Consider the following 23,049-nt stretch of genomic DNA (forward strand, 5'->3'; position numbering starts at 1 on the left):
CATGTTTCATTCTCATGCACCTAAACTGCAAAAGACCCCTCAAAATCCTCTTGAATCCCATATTTCATGTTGGCTGTATTTTCATTGTCATCTTCACCCTGATCTATACCGTGTCAGCCTTGCCTCCTGTGTATCTACATTACTGAGACGTGGGAGCAATTATAATAAGGCGTTATGTCAAAATGAATTGGGGGTAACCTTTAGGGGTCAAAACTTCAGGATACACTCTCTTTCCTGAGCTTTAGCCAGCAGGGGGGTGTGATATGGTTTCCCTCTCTTCTTACCCAGGGAGAGTGTGTGATTTTATGGCCATATATTTGTATAATGGTTTTCCTGCTCTTTTGTTCTGTTAACAAATTAATTGTTTCAGTTTGAATACTCCTGCTGTTTCCTGTTTCCCTGTTCTAAAAGGAACCAACCCACAGATTCCAACTCTGATCAAGTCTCCGTGCTTCATCATTTTGCTATAAATTGCTGTCACTGTCCGCAGTAACATCTATACTGTCAAATCCAGAGGCCAGTTCTGCATTGTCACCTTAACCCGCTCCCCAGGAGTTTAGTTAATTGGTTGCTTCATCTTAGTAGTATATGTTTGTGATACATAATAAATACATTCATCATGGGAATTGGAACGTGCACATATTCTATCTTGATCCTTTTTACCTTCTCCTTTGCTCTCCTCTCGACATCCCCATCCCTGATCCCTTTCATGTATGACCCTCTTTTCTATCATCGATCTTTTATTTTGCTCTTCTAATTATTTAAACTTTGGGTCTTTCATATTTCATTGTCTTTAAAACTTTGTTCTCAGTTGTCTTCTGGGCATCCCCCTCTTGGTTTTCACTACCTGTTCACTTTTCTCAATCTCCTTCACTCAATTCTTCTCATCTATCTCCATGACAACATGGAGCACCTTAAAATTCTCTGTGGGCATCTCTTCTTACTCTTCTCCAGCTCCTCCATCTAGTCGTTTAGCTTTAGCTATCATCTAGATGTTTATGATTTCTTAAATTATATTCCAGTCTGAATTTTTTCCTGAATTCTTTCCTCATATCCAAGTGTCTATGCAACATCTTCACTTGGACTTCTAAGCAGCTCTTGAAGCTTTTGACACATTCGAATGATATTTGTTTCCCCCAAAGCTACACCACTGGTTGTCTTATTGTGTAGTCTTCTAGTTGCTCAGGGCAAATAAATGGAAACATTTTTGAGTCTGTGCTGGTTTTTGTACATTACTTCTAATGCACAGACAGATTCTACTGTCATTTCAAGCTACCTCCATGATTTCCACCATGTGTCACCATTACCAAAGCTCCCACTCTGGTACTAGTCTAAATTATCCCATAAGCCTCTGGATGTTTCTTCTTTTGTAGCTACCTTATTGGTCAATTTTATACACAAAAGTCAGAATTAGCTTTTGAAACATAAGTCAGATCATAGCATCCTTCTGTTTGACATTCCAAAGGTTCTGGCTCTCTCAGAGGAAAGCTCGCATTTCTTTAGTGACCTAAGGACTCAGCCTGACCTACTTCCCCCGGTCCTCTCTTCACCCAAGAAAAGTATGTGAGATTAAGAAGAACACTCAAGAACTTGGCAGCAGTACTAATAGGAGAATAAAACCCAGTGGAAGAGAATAAGAAGTAGGAGAATTAAAAAATGTCAGAACAAGAGACATATGAGAATAGTGAATCCCGGCAAAAATTACAAAGATAACTCAGCTGGAAAAGCACCATTGTATCGGGCATGTTAGAGCCCATTTGTGATTATTGCATTAATAGGTTTACAGTAGCTGACCTGGAAAATAGGAAGAGGTCGCCAGGATCACATAGAAATAAGTTTCTTTGGTATTAGTGATTGCACACACACACCCACACCAAGCCAATCTTACATCCAAAGTTCCAACTCTGGACTGTATTTCCTAATGTCTGGGGCTACATCTCCATCAGTGTGTCTTATAAAGACTTCATATTTAGTACACTATTTCCTATGGTATACTCAGTTATGTGCTCCCATCTTGTTCTCTGGATCTTCTAAATCTGAATGTATCCCCTCTCTCCCCTGTTCTAGTTTGAGTGTTTATCAACTGCCTCCTTCCACGGTACTAAATAGAATTTCTTGCTGGTTCCCTTTCCTGAGGCTGGCCCAACTATTTCTACTATGTAGCTTCTAGTCATCTTTCCATAGAGTGCTCCAGCTAGAAACTGAAAGCCACTTCCAGCTTCCTGCAGGCAATAATACAATCCCTTAGAGGGTGCACCAAGGCCTCTGTAGATTGGCTGTCACCTGCATTCTAATCTCAATGATGACAGTTGTCCACTTGTCTTTGTATAATCAAACTGAAATGCGGGCTCTGGGTGTGCTCTGTATGCTGAGTAATCCCGCCCTGTTATAAAGACAGTTTCAAAGGGCTTGGAAGTGAGTTAGCCATAATGCTGCACTATAAGAAAACATCTCTGTCCATGTCCCTCCTCAGATTTCTCTATGAATGTACATGTTTTTGTAATAAACTTATAATCATGCATCATTTCCCTTCATGTCTTATTTAGCTGTTCCTTGTCATGCCAGAGAAAAGGATTATCAAAAACATGTTAACTTCGAACAAAAGTAAAAAAAACAGAATTAAAAATAAAAGGTTGGGGACACTGCAGAGCTATGAATGGGGTTTAAGAAGTATGTCTGTGGGGTTTAAGATGCATACTGTGAAGACCTGCCTGATCTTTAGCTGCCGTGGTAGTGCTGTACGTGTGGCTTCCAGCTTCTCAGGCAGCTAATGTTAAAACAGAAACCACATCGATTAGCCAGGTTCCAGTGCACACGAGATTAAAAACATACTTATCCTGGTAGGGTCACCTATTCTTGGAACAATGTAGTAAAAACTTTCTCCTAAATTATCCTACAGAGGTTGCAGAGTGCCATTCTGAGTGAGCTGGAGAAAGTTCTCATTAAAGATAACAGTTATGGTTACAGGCAGTGCCACTGCACGAGTCAGTGATGCAGAGTGATCTGGTAACAATCAGCTTTCTGGAAATCAGTGGATATCATCAAGCTGCTCAGTCTTGTCTTTAATAGTGTAAATCATGGGTCAATGTTAATATGTTAAAATATAAGGATGTGTATTAATCAGTCACAATAGTAGCTGAATGTTTCTCTTTTACAGAAATTTTTCTGAACATTTTTTCTCCTTATTTGGGGTTTTATAATTGTTACTTTAGATGGAAAAATGTATGGGGTACCACGTGATTATTCAATACACAGAATGTAGATGGTGTGTAATGACCAAATCAGAATAGTTAACTTCTCTATCTTCATAAACATTTAATTACAGTTTTACATAGTTCTTAGGTAAAAAATCTTAAAACTCTGGGTACTATGTCTGGTTTGCTTGGAAGCACATATCTTAAGCCAAAAAGCCAAATTCCTTACTTTCTTATCATGAACATTATTCCCATTGGGCAAGTCTTCTCAGTACAGGAATGTGGCTGAACAGGGGTGTTTCAGTCTTGGGCTTTTGTCTCTAGTGGGAAAAAAAAAGTTTTTCTAGGAGCACTCAAATATAAATTGAATAACATACTCAAGTTTGTAGAGATTCTGCTCCCAGTTTTGAGTTTTCTCATTGGTTATGGTTAGACAGAGCTACGATTTTGGACCCAAGTATCAACTTCCCTGACGAATTTTAATATTACATGCTGGTAAGAAACTTAGATACTGAAATCTGTTTTTTCCATTTTAAGAATGTTTGAGATTAGATAAGACAAAGGCAGTTTTTCCATCTTTGCCTTTATCAATATTTGTATGGCTACTGAGATAACTACTTCATAGGAAAGAAACATTTTCCTGACTATAGCCTAGATATGATTTACTGTATACTTATACCCTTGCTTTGCTGAATACACATAACTTGTTCAGCTGCATGGTCATAGTTTAAAGATATTTTAAACAACAAGTATACAACTCAAGGCAGCTCCAATCATTTGGCAGGGACAATAGCTGTTCTTTCCAGAGATGGAAGGGAAATTGTTATTTCTGTTTCTACATATAGGAAGTAGATTTATCAAAGAACCTGCTTATGTATAGAGTTGTGTTGTATTGCATAGTACTGCATGGGAAATCCTTGGTAAAATTTACCCACGTGTCTTCTATAGACACCAGTACAAAGACTACATCAGAGTTGTAACCCTCCATCTTGGTCTTGGAGACAGGATCTCCCTCCACAGTTCAGGTTGGCCTTGAACTTGCTATGGGGTCCAGGCTGGCCTTCAGCTGGCAGCCATCCTCCTGTGTTGGCCTCTCAAGTGTTAGGATTACACATGTGTACCAGCACACTGGGCTGGAACACCTTGTTCCTACATCACCACACTTGCCATCGCCCCTACACACCTTTAACTCTGTCAGCTCAGGATTGAATTTTGGAGTTAGTGGCTTGGGAAGAACACAACATCATGGAAGTTTTCAAACAATATTCAAAATGTAACCTGTCATAGTATGTTGCTAAATCATTTTAAAATTTTATTTATTTGAGAGGGTGAGGCAGGAAGATCACAAATTCAAACCCAGCCCAGGCAAGTTAGAGACATTGTTTAAAAATTGAAAAATAATTTTAAAAGGGGCCTGGGGCGATATTTCAGTGTGAATGCCCTGAGTTCAATTCCCAATATCATACACACACACACACACACACACACACACACACTCTCTCTCTCTCTCTCTCTCTCTCTCTCTCTCTGCAACCCTTAAAATTTTATTTTCTCTACAATTGCTATAAAATGTTTTATTGACAGGCTTCTCACATATGATTTTAATTTTTCTTCATAAATAAGACTAGAATGACATTTTTACTCATTAGTTTTTCTTGCTACTATATGAGGTACATAATAAAGCTTAATTTATAATGATACAAAAAGAGATTACTTATATTACTTAGCAAGGGAAAAAACAAAAAAAGGCATAAAAATAAAAAGAAAAAGAGGAAGAGGAAGGAGCATAACATCAAGAAAGGCCTCAGTGTAGGATGAAATCCTAAGACAAACCTGTTTCGGTCATTACTATAACTCTAAACCTTAATAATATCCAGGAGGACTCAAATATAAATTGAATAACATACCAAAGTTTGTAGAGATTCTGCTCCCAGTTTTGAGTTTTCTGCATGATTATGGTTAGACAGAGCTATGAATTTTGGATCCAAGTATTAATTTCTCTGACAAATTTTAATATTACATGCTGGTAAGAAACTTAGATACTAAAATCTGTTTTTTCCATTTTAAGAGTGTTTGAGATTTGATAAGATACAGGCAGTTTTTCCATCTTTGCCTTTATCAATATTTGTATGGCTACCGAGATACCTACTTCATAGGAAAGAAACATTTTAGCAAACATTTGCTATATGGTTGAATAAGAAAACTGAAGACATAAATGTTGTGTACCAGTAAGTAGAACTCAATTCATGCGGGCATTCCATAAGTTCATAAACTAGATTTGGTAAAAATCGATGTAGATAAAAATGGATGTCCTAGATTTGTAACTTTATTTCATGAGTCAATGACAAATAGAGACATAGATTGCATTGAATCAGAACTCTCCTCATCATACACCAACAGATATTCTGGAGGCTCATGAAATACCCTTTTGAGTGACTGTTGCAAATATTCCAAAAGGAATGCATGGAAATGTATTTGTTCTGTCCACAAATGTGTTTTCTCATACAGTATCAGGCTTCTCTTTAAAAAAATCATTTTGAAGTATTTAGGATATCCAAGGGGTTGTTTTTGTTTTGTTTTGTTTTTTGGTACTGGGGACTGAACTCACAACCTCACGCTTGCCAAGCAGGAGCTTATGCCGCTGGGCTAAATCCCCAGCCCCTGTATAATATCCTACTTTGTTTAAGCATTAAAATATTTATAATTGCCACAGAAATCTTCCTGAGAAATATACTGAATGATAGATAGGAAGAACACTCTACTGCTGACATGGATTCTTGTCCCTAAGTCATTGTGTCAGTAACTGGTTGCTGACCATAGCTGAGCTACTTACACTTTCTGAGTTCACATTTCCACCCCTGTGGAATGAAACGGTTGCAGGAGATGAACCCCTCTCGGGGATGAGTGCCTCTGATTCTTTGTCAGCTGGCATAAAGAATGAGTGGCTGCTGGTGGATCAGAGGGCCTAGGACAGAGTGGTCCATGGTAGATGAGGGCATGGCTTCAGCAGGGGAGAACTGGTTAGACTCTGCTCCTTACTAGTTAGTGACCTAGGGCAAGTAGGTAGTCACCTCTCAGAAACTCAGTTCCCCATCTTGGAAATGAGAGTAATGCCCACATTAAAGAGCAATTGTGTTAAATGACACAGGATAAATCCAGCCCTAATTTGCTGTCTGGCACAAAGCAAATACTCAACAGTATCCATTTTAAACATTGTTATTTCCTTGGTTCCACTAAAAGAACTTGCTTTTAGCAGCACTTCTCCGCCTGATTATCAGAATTATTGTAATTAAAGTATTGAAAACATCTTAAGGTGTCAACTTTGGCTGACTTATTTTTTTAAAATGGAAAGCATGGGCTCAGGGGACCTTTAAAAATCAAGCAAATGCAAACTGTGTGTTAACCTTTAGTCTCCATTTTTTTTAAAAAAATAACATTCTATTAATTAAAACAGCTTTAAAGTGTTTGCTCAGTACTAATATAACAGGCCAACTGTGTACCCACCCGCTGTGAAAAATGTTCCTGCCCCAAAGAAATTTTAATGGAAATTTGCTTCATATTTCAGTTTGATTTGATATGAGATTACAAGGAAGTTTTTGTTCTTAGCTCTTAAAGCTACTAAGTCTCTTAATTTTTATAATATATAAGTTGCATTTAAATACTAACCAATCAGACAGAAATCATTTCTAAGTAGTATAAATACATTTTGAAGGCTGAATAAATTCTTATAACTTAGAAACAGAAAGGGGGGGGGAAATTCCCCATATGTGGGAGACAGAGTATTCTGCTTTGGTTTAGCTACAGCAGGAAACATGCATTTGTTTATTTTGACCCCAGGATTTTCATAGCTAGATTAACTTTCATAGGATTTTCTTCCCGTTTACCAAGGACTGTCATTCTGCCTTGAGGAAACTAATAATTTGCAGGGGTTTAAGGAAAACACTTGCATAAATAAATCAAGTGTTCCTTAGCTTGTTCTCATGTCTTGGGGATGACTGCTTTGGTGAATAGGGGACATTTTTAACCATAGAAGCTCCCACTATTTCTGTAACTGGCTTACAATACTACAGTGGGCTAATGTGTGTTCAAGATGATTTTGGAGCATATGGAACGTTATAGCAGGAGTTCTGAGTCAGCATGGTATGTTTAGGAATGTCTCCTTGTTGATTCTAGGTTTCTTCTCCTTTGTGAGCTGTGACCATCAACTCATCTGTAGCAGCTTGTGGAAAAGTAACTACTTGCACTTCCGTTGAAAAGTTTTCCCCCATAATTCAGGGTAAGTAATATGTCCCATAGATGGAAAAATAAGAATAGAAACTGATTTGTACACCTCAAATCTTAAAATAAGAATATACATCGATTTATTTGTAAATCATGTTAAATATCCAAACTTCAAAATATCCAAACTTCATCAAGGCAGTGACTTTCATTTGTTGTAGCAATTCCATTTAGAGAGTTCCTTAGGAACTAGCTTAGGAGTTTTTGCCACTGTAGACTATTTCCTTTAATATTTTATCATTTAACTCTCATGGGACTCCTCTCATTTTAAAAGCTACTTTATTTTATTTAACTAATTTACTTATTTATTCGTTTTGTGGTGCTGGGGATTGAAGGCAAGTGCTCTACCATGAGTTACATCCTCAGTCCTATGAAAGAAACTCTAAAGGATTGCATATTGAACTTATGTACATCTTTCTAGTAATTGCTTGTACTATTGTTTGTACTTTGTCAAAAACTAGTCAAAAGATTATCAAATATATCAATATATATATATATATATATATATATATACTTTATATGTGTATTTCTAAGTTTAAAAAAAGATGAAAATGGGGGACTTCAAACTGTTGCTAAGCTACTGTTGGATCTGCTTGGTGTGCCCATTAGCACAGTGCTAGCTGAATAGTGTCCTCACTCTAGTGACCTACCTGCTCAGCCCGGTGCTTTTTAGTTGGTGATGGTAAAGGGAATTGGTAGAGTTGGAAGTTAAGAAATGGCCAAAAATAATGTACCAGGGTGCTGTCTGAGGCTGGCAAAAGCCGGCTCCCTCCCCATTTTGTCTACCCTCCAGCTTGCCAAGCCCTGTTCTCTTTGGCTTTATTTTTAAAAATGCATTTCTGGTGAGTGAGGAAAGGTTTTGTACTGTGTTTTCAATGACTCACCCAAAATAACTCCATTCAACTTGCAAATGGTCCTGTTCTGAATGCAGATTGTGTTTGTACTGAGCTGGGCTCCAAGGAGCTGCACATGGGAGATTAGAGAAGGGAAGCGGGGTGGGAGAGGCCAGGACAGTTTGTATTTATTCAGGTTCAGGCACAAACCTGGAGAAATAATTCTGTTTCAAAAGAAGACGTGTGTGTGTGTGTGTGTGTGTGTGTGTGTGTGTGTGTGTGTGTGTATAAGAGCACTGTTCCATTTAAAGCTTTTCAAAATCCTTCAGTATTAAATACAAGGTTCATGTGGTCATCAACCTTCTTTTTCTGGTCTTCATAAAATATTGAAAGGGAGATTTACCTACAAATACATAATTTCAAATATATGCATAGTGACCAAATAAGTTAAAAAGTTCTGAATGACTTGAAAATAGTAGACACACAATACAGAGGCCAGATGTAATCCTAAAGGAAGAAGAAAATGGATAAAGAACTCTAAGAAGTGAACTGATCACATTATAGTGCTAATACTGGGAAATACTTCTGTCTTCCCTGTTCTGCTGCATGTTGTAGAAAACTCCTTAGGATATACTGCCATTTGATGTAGACAGATACATCTCTTTAAATGCTGTTATGATTCAGAATGTCAAGGCAACTTTTCAAGCAGGACTGAAAAGAAAAAGATTCAGATTTAAGCATCTGGGCTTCATAGATGAGTAACAAATATTTCGGCTTTCTTAGTAAGTATGTCCAGTAAAGAGAATTTGAAGACCTGCTTTGAGTTGTTTCATGGATTCACAAGTCAGACCAAATCAAGCTCATTCTGTTACATAACTTTGCTTTACTCCATTAATGATGAAGAATAGATAAGTCATTCTTACCTGTTCTCAGAAACAAGAACAAAGTGAGCTACTGTAAAGAAAGCAAGCAGGCTAGGAGTCTCAGGCAATTCAGAACTTTAGCTTCCAAGTTAATAGCTTGCTGTCACATGATTCCCTTTTTGATCTGTCCCTCAGCATCTTACATGAATGTTGCCATGGGGAAGGAAACATACACTGACATTAGTGCACATTCATGAAATTGCTGCGTTCTATTATAATGTTACCTACTGGTTTCCTTTTTTTTTTTTTTCTTCCTTCTTTAACCTGGTGTCTAATTTTTAAATATAACCTATAGTCACTGTTGTCCTTCATAAGAATTCTCTTTTGTTGCCTAAAAATATATTTAAATAACAAGATGAATTGAAATATAACAGACCTTGGAGAAATACCTTGAAGCAAACATTTTATCCATTTGAATGCCCATTCTGAAGATCATAAAAACTAGAAAAGTAAGTTCAAAGGACTCAGCATTTCTTTTGAACTCACTGTTGTAATGAAAGCATAAGGGGTACAACAAGATTTAGAAATGTTCTTTAATTTCTCAAGTTTACAGCAGGACTGATAAACCAAACATATTACGCATCCATGTGCCTTCCTGGCCTGCCCATAGCAGTCATGAAATGGTCTCTTGCATCCTACTGTAGACTCTTGAAGTCTAAGAAGTCTTAAAGACTCACCTCCAGTGATATTTCAAGCTGCTGAGATACCTGTATCACTCCACTAGCTCCCTTTACATGTTATAGTAAATATAAATGAGGCCCAGATAATGTTATGGTGGTTCTGGAAAGCTAGCCTGGATTTTATCTTTAGCGTTTTAGTAAACCAGTAGAAGTTGTTGATTTTAGTAAGAAGTAAGGATGTTCTGGGAATAATAATTTGGTAGCAATGTGCTAGAAAGAAGATCGGAAACAAGGCAGGCAAGCAAATCAATGCACTTAGTAGTCTATGCCTGATGTGTAAGTGGATGGACAAAAACTTGGCACTATTTCACCTCAAGAGCCTTCTACGTTCTAAATTCTCCAAAAATGATGGTTTACTATAGCTATCAGTGACAGTCACTTCCTTTCTAATACAATGTTTCCATTAGAAATTTTACTATGTTTGACTTTAATTTTAAATGAGAAAAAAACTTCCTTAAAAGGTTAGGTTTATGCAAAATTTCTTTTCAATAAAGTTAAAATGAAAAAATGTCTTAACTTCTGCTTTAGAACATAGTCAATTACAATCAAATACTGGGAGGCTTACTTATATGGTCTGCATAGGTAGTTTAAAAATCATGTTTAGGGGAACATAGTTGCTTGGTATGTTATATTCTGTTTGAGTTTGGATAGAATTTAAGTCTTCTTGCTCAGGATACTTGCGAAACTCATTTAAAAATAGTTCATTACTTGCAACATCATTTGTTTCCTGCAGTATCTTGAAGTACCAAAATTATCTTTACATTTTCCCAAGCACTTCTATTTTCCTGTACCTCTCCTCTTATAACTTCAGTGTGACATTTCCAGATTAAATATGGTTTGTCAATTCGTTTTCAGACCTCACCTCACCAAATGACCTTCCTTAAGCATGAAAGTTAGCACTCCACAGGGCTTGGTCTCTCCCAGTTCTGACTCCAACAGCAGCCTTTCTCATACTTACCCCAGTCCCCACTTCATTCAATGTCGGACCACTCAGGGGACAACTCTTCAAACAATAGGTTTCGGGAGCACTAGTCGGCATTTATCTTCTAGTGGGGGTGTTTTACGAGACTTGGTCTTCCCACTAGATCGCTATTTTTGGACGCGGGAGGTGGAGCTGTTAGAAAAGATAACGAATCTCGCCCCTTCCTAGCAGCAGCGGGGGCGAGTCCCCCGCCCTCACCCAGCCTCTGGGCTTCAAGCCACGCCTACGTACACGCCCCCTAACCCGCCCCGCGCCGCAGGCCGGAAGGGGCGTGGCCGGCTCCGGGAGGCGGGAAGGGGGCGGCGCTCCACGGCTCGCGGCGCTGCCGGGCTCCTCGCGCTGCCGCGGTACCCGCCGACTTCATGTGAAGCGCGCGCCGTCCGCCCCGTCCCTCCCCTCCACCCCTCCCTCCCTCCCTGTCCCCTCCTCCTCCCCGGCGCCCGCTCCCGCGCCCCGGGGCCCGCAGCCGGGCCGGGCGCTGACGAGGGCTGGGGTCGCACCGCGGCGGCCGCCGTTCTCGCGCAGGTCGGGCCCGGCCGCGGAGCGCCCGGCGCGGCCATGGAGCGGCCCGGGGCGGCGTCGGCGGAGGCGGAGGAGGAGCTGGAGTGGCGAGTGGCAAGTCGCCGGAGGAAGGCCTGGGCCAAGTGCCGCAGCTCCTGGCAGGAGTCGGAGACGGAGGACCTGTCCACCGAGGCCACGACGCAGGACGAGGACGACGACGACGAGGAGGACCTGCCGGGCGCCAAGCTGCCGGCGGCCGCGGGCAGAGGTGGGTGCGGCCGGCCGGGCCGGGCTCCGCGCTCCGCGTCCTCGCGGTGACGGCCAGGGCCATCGGCGCCGCCGACCTCCGGACTCCGGGACGCGCGGCTCCCGCTGCCGGCTGTCGCTGCCGTGTCCCTACCGTGACCCTGCCGTGGCGCCCTTCTCGAGGTCTGTAACCGCTGTCCCCTGCTCTGCCCGCAGGAAACGTGCCCAACGAGAAGATCGCGATATGGCTGAAGGACTGCCGGTGAGTCCCGGGAGACCGCGCCTCGGGCACCTCGGGGTGCCCTGCTCCCTCGAGGCCGTGGGCTCAGAACCGGAAAGTGAGCGAGCGGCGGATAGCTTCCTCCTTTTGGCGATTAGAAGTGGAAGTGCGGTGGCCGCTGAGGATCTAGGGAGCGTGTTGACTTTACACTTGCTAGGACTGCAGCTTCCCGAGTGTGGTGTTGGCATTCGATGCTAGGTTGGCCCTGTCTGTATGTACAAAGAAGGCTCACAGTTGGATGTTTTATTTTACTTTTGTTTTGGCATCTGTACCTCTGGCACTGAATCCTTTTCCTTTCAGATACGCTTCAGACGAGTTTAATTGACACTCACTGGGCTTTAAAGTTGTGTGCCTTCATTCTGTTTGGGGAGCTATTGAAGTTAGCTAACTTTTACGCGTGCTTTACTTCTTGGATATGGATTTGTTAGATGACCCTGGAATTCACAGAAGGAAATACAGCTTTGAAGGCAGTCAGACTGCGTAAATCTGTTTAATTGCAAGCTTTGGCAACTGTTACAGAAGTGTTTGATAAAGTACCGAGGTGGTGAATCATATTGCAAGTAAATCTGACTATTGTAAAATCTGCTTGTTTCATTTTTATTTGTTTCCAATTTAATTGCTAGTTATAAACTCTTATAGGAAGATGTAGTTTCCAAACTTTGGTTGGTTCTTCTGATCATATTTTGCTTTCTCATTTAGGTTTATCTTAATGTTTTGTTCAAGTAGTAGAACTAAGGAAGATACTTGTTTTCACAGTGTGATTCTTCCATATGCCAATGTATTTTCCCTGAAAGACAAAATTAGTGCAGTATTTGCTGTTATTATATTAATGTCCCATTTGATAAATAGGGATTCACAGGACGTCTTCACTACAAAACTCTGTAAATTTTATTGGGGTTGTCAAAGACCCTCCCGAGATGTTGTAAAATATGTGGACCTTCTCTGTTAGGATGCAGAAAGGCAGCTATCCTGCTTGAGTTCCCTCAACGCTAGCTCAATAAGCTCTTGATTTCCGAATTGGAAGACAACGTGGCCATAGATGTTAGGTGGCTCCACTCAGAGAATGATTTAAGAAATAATGTGTGCCACTGGTTCATATAATTGTTAAATATCAGGATAGCGTAAAATTTAAAAGGATCAAATTATGAATAAGCACTGTGAGGACATTTTAGGAACGACATTGTGAAACCAGTAGTATATGGTAGGTTTCCTTTTAGAAAAAGATCTGAGAAGGATGTTTTGTTTACTTTTACTCCGGTCTTTTAAAACTTTCAATCCCAGACTTGATGGTAAATAGTGCATTCTTACTCCTGGTATCTTAAACTAGGTTTAGCATTCAAAATAAACTTGTAGCATTTTATTGTTTACATGCAAGTGTGCATTGAAAATTTTTTAAAATAGAGAACACATTTTATGGCTCATGGGAGTAAAGATTATGGAAGAGACCAGGTGAAGAGTGAGTAAGGACATCTTTTCAGAAGTGGAATAGGAAATGCTGGCGTTCAGCAGGACACAGTCGTCCCTGGTCCCTGAAAATTCCAGAAGCTTTGTTGCTAAACTTGATTTATGCGGGCACATTCTGTAACCCATTGCTCCATATCTCGTTGGCTTCTTTGTTATTCCTACAGTTGCGCCTATTCTATACAAAAGTGGGTTTTATTTTTTATGGAAATATAGAACAAGTGGTATTTTAGTGTTGGCTATATTATTGTAGATTTGACTGTTAAGGTATTGGGCACTTTTTTAAAATAACTATAGGGTCCTTCCCAGAGTGGGGCATCCATGCATTTTGTACATTATGTGCAAATCACCTGAAGACAGCTCCCCCCCCCCTTTAAGTTCTCATATATTCTTTGTTTTCTCACTGCTGTCCACATCCTGAATAGAGGTACTGTGTTTTTTTCCTTAAAGGGAGGCTTTATTTTGATAACCATTTCTCATTTGGCTAAGTGGAAATAAATTGCATGAATTAATATTGGAGGGGGAGATTTTGATAGGATTTGGAGGAAAGTAACTATAAAAACAAAGACTTGTTTCCGAGGGAGAATATCAATTATATTTTGCTTATGTGCCATTTTTTTGTGAGCGCACAGACTGTGGACAGAGTAACCCCGTGTTTTGGCGTAAGAAAGAAACCATTTGGGAAAAAGAAAGACTATATAGTTTTATTAAAATATATGTAAAAACCTAGTTCACAGTTTTTATTAATGTCTGTTTAGAAATTGCTTGTGATTCATGTACATTTCAAAAACACTACTTTTCAGAAAACTGTTTACAGAAAGTATCAACTTTTAAATGCCATTTCAGTTAGCATTTCTGGTATTTTTGTGGTGGAACCCTGGTCTGATATGAATTTGTGACAGGTATAAATTGTTACTGAAAAAAGATTTGTATCACAAAACAATTTTAGAACTGTGTATTACTGTAACTTAATTTTTAGAAAAAGTATGTTTATATTTGAGAAAACTTTCTGAGTCACTTGTGTTTGAATGACAAAAATGTGAAAAAAATTTTAACAAAGGCTGGTTCTTAACGTTAATTCTCAAGCCAACTGTTTAGTAATTTTCGGAGTCCAGTGAAGAAAGAATGTTTTCTAGTTTGAAAGCAGCAAGTGAATTTGAAGCTTTAGAGCAAAGAGACCTTGGGGTATGGGAGGCGATTGGATGGTGCCCAGAAGTGGGAGTGGTGAAGATTAAGAAAACCGCCTCCTTTCTAGTTAGAGTTAAGTTACATATTACTGAAGGTTTATATTCTTCTCTTCCTGTTTTCTGTCAATGTGGAGAGGATTGCAAGGGGCAGATGTTTTCATATTGCCTATTGTCATTCTGTTGTTGTTTGTTTATTTGTTTTTGCTAAGAAAATACCAGTTTTTGTGTTTCTGATTGGTATTTTTGTTGTTAATTGCTGGTAGATGAGATATGTAGTTGAGTCACTCCTGTTGAAGGGCATTGACAGTAGGTGTTTGCGTAGTTAGTGGAATATTATTTATGTAATCCACTCACATTCCTTATAGTTGAGGGAAGACAGTAAATGGATCAAATATTTGCTTAACTGTAGCTGTTAAGGCTGTTGGTGACAGTTCTCCAGATGACTTTCCCAGGACTGAGGCTCCTGTATTCTGTGGTTGCAGGACACCTCTGGGAGCCTCACTGGATGAGCAGAGCGGCAGTACACTGAAGGGTAAGAGAGAGTTGGCTTTCCAAATCTGTTTTTTTGAGAGGGTCCTCTTTTTTTTGTCCTTTGGTGAAAGTATGTATGTGAATTTTAACGTGGTGTTCATTTTTATAAAATACTCTGTTCAGAGCTACTTGCCCAAAGGGAGAGAAACCTTCCCATAAACGATAGATAAAACAGTGGTGAATTTAAGCAAACTACCAAACCTTGCTGTAATGTTAGTCTTACCCTTTTATTGCCCAGCTAGATAGCATAAAAACTAATTAAATATGGATATACAAGAGGTTTAAGGAAAGTATGTGTTGAGTGAACTAGGTCAGCTTTAATGCAGCATTTCTTTGCTGACATTAACTGAAATTGCCACACCTGAAATTTTACCACCTTTGTAAGATAGAATTCTCAAGTTCAAAGTACAGCAAGAAAGTGGCAAGACACATAAAATGCATTTATAGCATCAGGAAAGTCTAGCTCGAGTGGCTGGTTTAATGTGAATGGGAGAGAAATGATTGCTCCAGGTTCTGGTTTTCCACAAAACTCTTGGATAAGATGTGTTAACAAATCAAACATCTTCAGAGGCATCTCAGTATAAAATAGCCTGTAGACCAGGCTTCTGAGTATTTTATCTGGCCACAAACATGATTTCTTAATATGGCCGCTGCTTGAAATTATATAATCACAATGATTTCTCAGTACATTTAGGTCTCAAGTATATTTTCCTATATCTTATAAAATACTTTGTTTGCTCAGTTTTTTTGTACTAAAACAATGATTTCATATGGAGGTGAGGAAGAGCATAACAACAGGGCGAATTTGCTGGATTTTCATGTTTCAGGTGTGCTCGTGAGAAATGGAGGTAGTTTTGAAGATGATTTGTCACTGGGAGCCGAAGGTATGTTTGTTTGGAAGAACTATTTTCATGCAGTTTTGTATTCTTTTTTAAAAATAGAAAAATTGCAAACTTTTACGATCGTGGTCCTAAGAGCCAAATGTAAAGACTTTGGAAATGGCTCACATGTCACAGTACTTTCCTTTTATAGTATATGTTAATAATGTAGTCCTAGGCTGTAGGGGTGGCTCAGAAAGAGCTCTGTGAAATGTCTTTATCTGTGACTTCCCTGGACTCGAATGCTGGGAAGAACTGTTTGTGGCAGACCGTGGTGATCTGATGGAGGGGAGAGCTCTCCAGAAGAAGGAAGGAAGCTTAAATATTTATATATAAGAAAACTAAAGCGGAGCTTATTTTTAGTGTGGACTTTCGTTGCATTTGCAGCTGTGACTTGTCTTTCTCTTTGCATTTAAGTGTCTTCTTTCTCCTAATTTTTTGAAGGTTAAAGGACAAAGACAAAATAATAGTAGAATGTAGAAATTACTATGCTGGTGACTATTCTGTACTGCTTTAGTGTTTTTAAAGTGTATACTGTTTTTTAATTGTCTTGGGTTATGTAATGTTTTCCTGTGGGATCATAGTAAAAATTCCTACTGTGTAAAATTAAATTTTTTAAAAATTATTTTGCAGGTATTTTGAAAGGTATTTTATAGTTCATTTGTGTTTTCTTTCAAGTCAAATTAGTTAATGGTAGCTCTTTGGCTTGATTACTTATATGTGCTTTTTTTCAAAAATTAAAAACTTGCTAAATGTTTAAATACCTAAGTTAGTATCTTTGGTTTTTTTCTGTTTTCAGTCCATCTGGAAAATAAAATTTGTTATTTATTACCTTCATCAAACAATCTAGAATATGTAAATTCTTGTCAGTATATTTTCAAGGAATATACTGTGTTAACAGCAGCTGCTTCCTGCTTCCCAGTCAGTACCCTGGCATACACTGTCAACCCCTCACTAAAATGCGTTTCAGTTTTACTTTAAATGGCACTTTTGAGATCCGCCTGGGTAGTTTCATAATATTGAATGATTTGATTGAAAACTAGAGACTATTAAGGAGTCCTGTAAGAGACTGAAGCAATTATATTATTTTATTGAAAATTACTTCAAGGCTTTTTTTCATTACTTGAGTAAATATTTAATGAATGCTGTGTGTTAAGCACCACAGATAGATGTACAAAGAAACCACAACAAAAAAGTCATGATCTTTTGGGTCAGAAATGAAAAAGATGGATGTTAAGTGTTAAGATGGATATGTCTGTAATTAATCTTATTTTTTTATATTTGCCCATAAAGCTTGGAAGCAATAAATTGAACTCTTAACATGTACCTTGTTTCCGCCTTGATAATCTAGGATAAAGTTGAAAGGCAATTTTTAAAAGAAAATATATGTTGAAATGAGTAGAGGTTTTCAAGTTATATGCATGAAAAATTGGTTGTAATTGTAAATAGAAGCATCAGAAGTAGTGAATACTATTGCTATATTAAATAATGCTTTTTTTACTCTTAGGATATTCCTCATAAACAGCTTTTATCTTACCATTCTTTGTGATCTACATTAATGATACAGATTTAATGAGCTAAGACAGTACTTTGACATACGAGGCATTTAGCTATATTGTTATGGGTAACTTGTTTTCTTGATAATTATGTCATCATAGTTGTAGTCCTTGTAATAACTATGCTTTGCCTTTATTTTATTTTTATCTGTAGCTAACCACCTCCATGAAAATAATGCTCAAATTGAAAACTGGTACGTAACTGTTTTGTTCTCCTTCTTTCTAAAACTTAAGAATCCTAAGTGAAAATAAAGTTTTATATTATTGTTTTTATAGCAGTAATATCTTGGCCAAAGAGAGAAGGCTCCAATTTCATCAGAAAGGGAGAAGTATGAATTCCACTGGCTCTGGGAAAAGTAGTGGGACAGTTTCAAGGTAACTTGCTCTGAAGTTATGGAGGGGTGACATGTTACACTGACATGCTTGTCATATTTTTAGTCTTAGATTTGACTTTCATAATATTCAGTCAAAGAATTCTAAAGTGTTTTCTGGGTAAACATAACTGAGAGGAGCTTCTTTAAAAAGAAAACAAAACAAATTAATGAAAATCACAAGTATGTTTATAATGCTGCTAGACTCCATGAATGAAAATTTGGAGTCCTATCAACCAGAGAGAGATACATAATAATACAGTGACTTCTGCTGGTAGAGAGCCAAAATCCCCTATCTGTTAGGAATTCAAGTTATCTGTGACATGAAAATTAGAATAAACTTTTCTAATTTAAAGCTTGATGCTTAAGAATAATTTTTAGCATATTAAACAAAAGATCTTTAAAATACACATTAAGATAAAGCTAACACATGGGCCTGTGACACCACTTTAAACTGTTACCCAGTTACTGTGGCGCAGTCTGAGCCTTTATCCAAAACCGACTGAAGTGTCCTGGTTAGATTCCATGTAACTTTCCTGCTCACTGACCTTTAGAAAGCCTGGATTATCATTGGTGTGAGAGGAAAGGGATAAGACACATTTAATTCCTAAAAGAATCAGGCAAGAAATCATCTGTACCTTCCCTTCCCTTACTCTTACTCCCTCCTAAGTGGGAGTTGTGAGAGGGGAGTTGAAAATTGGCTCCTCTTGCCCTTTCCAAGATTAAGTCACCTGGATTGCTGTCCTAGACAAAGACAGCAAGAAAGCTCCAGGTTTGCAGTGTTTCTCAATACCAAAGCTTACAAACGTCCTTGTGTGTTTTTCCTTTTCATTTCTTTAATCTGCTTTTCCCTTATTTTGCTTCGTCCGTCCTTCAGTTATTTTAGTTGCTTTGCTGAGAAACTCCTAAAATGAGGAAAAAAAAAAAAGTAAGGAATTCTTTAGAGTGTGTTCCCAGTGATCAGCTCTTTTTTCCAACACTGACAATCTCCAAGAGTGGGATGACCAGTATATATTCTGCTAATGGGCGTGTATTCCATTAGTCCATGATATAAATGATGTTGAAATAAATAGTAGTTTAAAGAGCAAAAGCTGAGAAGATTTTATCATAGAAAAGCAAGAATATGTTTAGTTTATAATGTGGTTTGGACAATAAATTTGCTTTATATCTTACTGCATCTTTTGTTTTCTTTTGGTAGTGTTTCAGAATTATTGGAGCTTTATGAGGAAGATCCTGAAGAAATTCTTTATAATCTTGGATTTGGACGAGATGAACCTGATATCGCTTCTAAAATTCCTTCCAGATTTTTTAATTCATCATCATTTGCCAGAGGAATAGATATTAAAGTATTTTTGAGTGCTCAAATGCAACGAATGGAAGTAGAGAACCCAAATTATGCTTTAACAAGTAAGGCTTTTAATTATGAGCATATCGTTTTTAGGGTGATAGCATCTGCAGTAAGATGGTTTCATTTTTAAAGCCCAATTGACTTAATGGACTAGCACTGCAAAGTTAATGATGTTAATACAATAGCAATGTTATTTATTCTGAATTTTTATTCTATTTGAAGAGGTTAACATGTGTTCTCCCCAATTATTGACTCTTTTAAGGGTTCTCATAACTTACTTTAAAGCCTTGTACTTATCTCCATGTTGTGTTTATTCAAGAAGGAAAAAAGTAGGTGTAGGGCCTTGATAACATTACAGAAAGTCAGTTCATTTTAGATGTTCTACTGTAAATCCAAAATAGCATGGCCAATTTTACTATTTTTATTGATACTATAACTTTGCTTATTTTTTTCTCTGTTGACTAATGGTTTAAAAAATAGGATTCCTTTGCCATTCATGGGTCCTTTTTAAGAACTTTATAAATCTTTTCAGTATGTAAAGTACTTTTGTGCATTTTTCTGTTTTTTGAGAGTTTTCTGTTTTTGTTTTTTTTTTTGTTTTGTTTTGTTTTGTTTTTTGTTTTTTTGGGGGGACAGGCTTTCACTATATAGTTCCGGCTGACCTTGATCTTACTAGGTAGCAAGGGATGGCCTAGAACTGGTGACCGTCCTTCGGCCTTGGCCTCCCACGTGCTACCAAGTGGCATGTGCCACCATTCCTGGCTTGTACATATTTTTAATAAAGCATTTAGAAAAGTCTTAATAGAGTTCAAGGTCTAAGCACAAATCACAGCTGTCCTTCTATAGCTAGTTCTGTTTTATTTGGTATGGTCATTATGCTTTGTGCTTTGTTTACTTTGTTTGTTTGGTATATTTTAGGTTTATAGTAAAAGTCTTCTTCCCTACCTAGTGAATGCATACAACATTTAAGTGTTTAAGTAAGAAATATGATTTCATTGTATTTGTGATTGTAGTAGATTTCCAAACAGTATAGGTTTAACAGACATGCATTTATAAACATCTGTATATATACACGTAAAATCACTGTTTCTTTTATTTTGTTTGTGTAGGCCGTTTTCGTCAAATTGAAGTACTTACTACTGTGGCCAATGCATTTTCTTCTTTATACTCCCAAGTCTCAGGGACTCCCCTTCAGAGAATTGGCAGTATATCTTCAGTGGCCTCTACCAAGGAGACAGACACGCCTCCACCCTTAACCCGAAGTAACACTGCAAATCGTTTAATAAAAACACTATCGAAACTAAATTTATGTGTTGATAAAGCGGAGAAGGGAGAGGGTAGTAGTCCTCCTGGGGTTGAAAAAGGGAAGATTTTCAATGTTGCACTAGTGGAAGAAAGTGGCAATAAAAATGACCAGAAGTCTCAAAAGGTAAAGAAGAAGGACTCATCTTCTGTGTTGGCTACAGTTAAAGAAGAAGTCTCAGGTAGTTCAGCTCCTTCTAAGGAGGGTGCTGACCCTGGCAGGCTTTCTGATGAAGCAAACCGTAATTTTAGCCAAGAAACTGATAGTGAGCAAAGTAACAAAACTCAAAATCATGAGGAATCTGGCATTGTAGAACCTCACATAGCTAGTGATTTCAGTGTGTCCAGCCCCAGTCAGCTGGAAGACAGCAGTGATCTGAAACACATCCATGTGTCCACACCTGAGAAAGAACCTTGTGCACCGCTGACCATCCCCTCCATCAGGAATATAATGACCCAACAGAAGGACTCCTTTGAAATGGAAGAGGTAGGTAAAAATTTACTGAGAGCAGTAATAGCTAGGGGGAAAAGTGCCAAAAGTGCGTGTGAAATGAGAAATCGTTCATAGGTTTGTACTAGAAATATGCGTCCTTGTGTTGACATCGTGGGTTTATGTTTCACAAACAAGAGTGCTCACAGACCTTTGTGGTGTTCTGAGGCATTGGTGCAACTTATCAGCCCCTCCAGTGTCTCTGCCACCCACCACCTGATACCTGACATATAACCCGTTTTCCCTCTCAAGTGTAAGAGTCTGATCCCAAGAAGACTCTGAGAGAGCACATTCAAATTCAAATCAGTGTTGCATAATAGTTTAAAACATAGGCTTTGAAATCAAAGAGGTTTGTGTTCAGTCTGCCACTGAATTGCTGTGGGGAACTTTTCTTGAGACATCTCAGTGGTAAGAAAAAGGGTAAAGAAGGCTTGGGGACAGATGTGGGTGAAGGTACTGGATTCCTGGAAGGGAGCTTGGGGAGTCCAGGTAGGGACTGAGGGGCCACTACTAAGTAGGGTTTTCTACAGGTAGGGAACTCATTTGTTGGCTTTTTATTCACTGATATTTCTGCTAGTTAACACAAATTTTGAATTGCACACAATAAAAATGCTCATCTTGATGAGGTTTAGATAAAACTCCTTTTTTGTTGTTTTTTGTTTGTTTTTCCTGTGCTAGGGATTGAATCCAGGGCCTTGCATGTGCTAAGCAAGCATTCTGCTGACTAGCTTTGTTTGTTACTGGGGACTGGGCTTCACTAAGTTCCCCAGGCTGGTTGTTAATTTACAGTCTTCCTCTTGCCTCAGCTTCCTGAGTACCTGGAGTTACAGGTGTGTACCAGCCCACCTGGTTTCAAACTTTTGAACTGTAGGAACTGACTCCTGTTAGGTGCTGTGTAGTCCAAGCCAGTGCTTATCAGGATGCCTTGTGGAAGGCTTTGTGCAGTGTGCTTGGCCCTTGACGTGTTTGTCTCTCAGGCCAGGGAGGCAGGCAGTGGTGGTCTCGTTTTCACATGAAGAAATTGAGGCATGTGTGTGTTAGTGAAGAATTGTACCTGTAAATTATATAACAGTGTGTAGTTTTCCTTTTTGAAAATTTATGGCACAGAAATTCCCTACAGTAATAACAGTTTTAGAATCATATGTGCATTATTTTAGAAAAGTGGAAAATGGGATGATTGTTTGTGCCAATAAATACCTTCTTAGATGGTTGGTCTCATTTTAGTGAAGCTTTTTCATTTACATAAATTCAGCTGCCAATAGTCATTTACCTTTGGGGGGAGGGGCTTTGAATCTATTTTTAAATACTTTAATTGCATCGAAGCTCTGTGAGATATTTTAGTTTTCTTATAAAATTTTTCATTTCTTCTAATATTTTATGTTTGTTTCTTTAATTTGTGACACAATTTCTCATTAGAGTGAGTAAAATGACTGATGAATGCATTGAAACCTCTTTTTTTGTTTCTTGATTCCTATTTGACTGTTTTAATCTAAACTGGACCTAGTACTTGAAATTAAAGTGTAAGCGCTTACCTTAGGGCCCCTCTTCTGTGATAATTACCTGTGACAGTCAGTTTCCTCACTGTAAAAAGTATAACAACCTGTACGTACTATGTTTGTTGGGAATCTGATGTTGGTATCAGATTGGACAATATTATGTGTATATTTTCAAATAAATCAAAACAGTGCTTTTCTCTAGAAATTTGGCCTTTAAGCTATAATGTATGCTTATTCTTTTAAACATTTAAGATAGTATGCATAAGACTGTAAACATTTATGGTGCGCAAGATGCACTTTGGTGCGTTGACTTTATTGGCGACAGACTGAATAGTTTTGCTCCCTCTACTGGCAAAACCAGTTAGTGAAAAAGTGATGTGGGCATGTTGTAATGTACAGCGTTGCTTGCTTTGTTGATTGAAGAATAAGGGAAGCTTTTTGTTTAAAAAAAAAACAAAAAAGAATATTTGATCAACCACAGTGACATTTTAAATAGGGGGAATTTTAAGGCT

The 23,049-nt window shown here is 38.4% G+C and overlaps 1 protein-coding gene and 1 long non-coding RNA gene across 6 annotated transcripts in view; both read left to right on the plus strand.

Moving 5' to 3' along the window:
• LOC134478328 (uncharacterized) overlaps positions 1 to 7,794 on the plus strand; it is a 112,893-nt gene extending 105,099 nt beyond the window's left edge. Inside the window, exon 4 of the long non-coding RNA XR_010050916.1 lies at positions 7,368 to 7,794. This is a non-coding gene — a long non-coding RNA (uncharacterized LOC134478328). The remainder of the gene's footprint in view (positions 1 to 7,367) is intronic.
• A 3,493-nt stretch (positions 7,795 to 11,287) lies between these two features.
• Positions 11,288 to 23,049, plus strand: part of Itprid2 (ITPR interacting domain containing 2) — a 36,686-nt gene continuing 24,924 nt past the window's right edge. Inside the window, exons 1-8 of one of the 5 annotated variants that reach the window (XM_063259399.1) lie at positions 11,288 to 11,659; positions 11,854 to 11,899; positions 15,048 to 15,097; positions 15,924 to 15,980; positions 17,685 to 17,724; positions 17,807 to 17,905; positions 19,100 to 19,308; positions 20,359 to 21,038. In XM_063259399.1, the coding sequence (XP_063115469.1) occupies positions 11,449 to 11,659; positions 11,854 to 11,899; positions 15,048 to 15,097; positions 15,924 to 15,980; positions 17,685 to 17,724; positions 17,807 to 17,905; positions 19,100 to 19,308; positions 20,359 to 21,038 (1,392 nt within the window). In that variant the 5' untranslated portion in view covers positions 11,288 to 11,448. The remainder of the gene's footprint in view (positions 11,660 to 11,853; positions 11,900 to 15,047; positions 15,098 to 15,923; positions 15,981 to 17,684; positions 17,725 to 17,806; positions 17,906 to 19,099; positions 19,309 to 20,358; positions 21,039 to 23,049) is intronic. The other 4 variants (XM_063259397.1, XM_063259398.1, XM_063259396.1 and 1 more) reach the window with 4 other exon arrangements.

This window comes from Cavia porcellus, unplaced genomic scaffold (genome assembly GCF_034190915.1).
Source record: "Cavia porcellus strain 051 isolate PalLab524CR breed Dunkin Hartley unplaced genomic scaffold, mCavPor4.1 scaffold_12, whole genome shotgun sequence".
In the NCBI taxonomy this organism is placed as follows: Eukaryota; Metazoa; Chordata; class Mammalia; order Rodentia; family Caviidae; genus Cavia; species Cavia porcellus.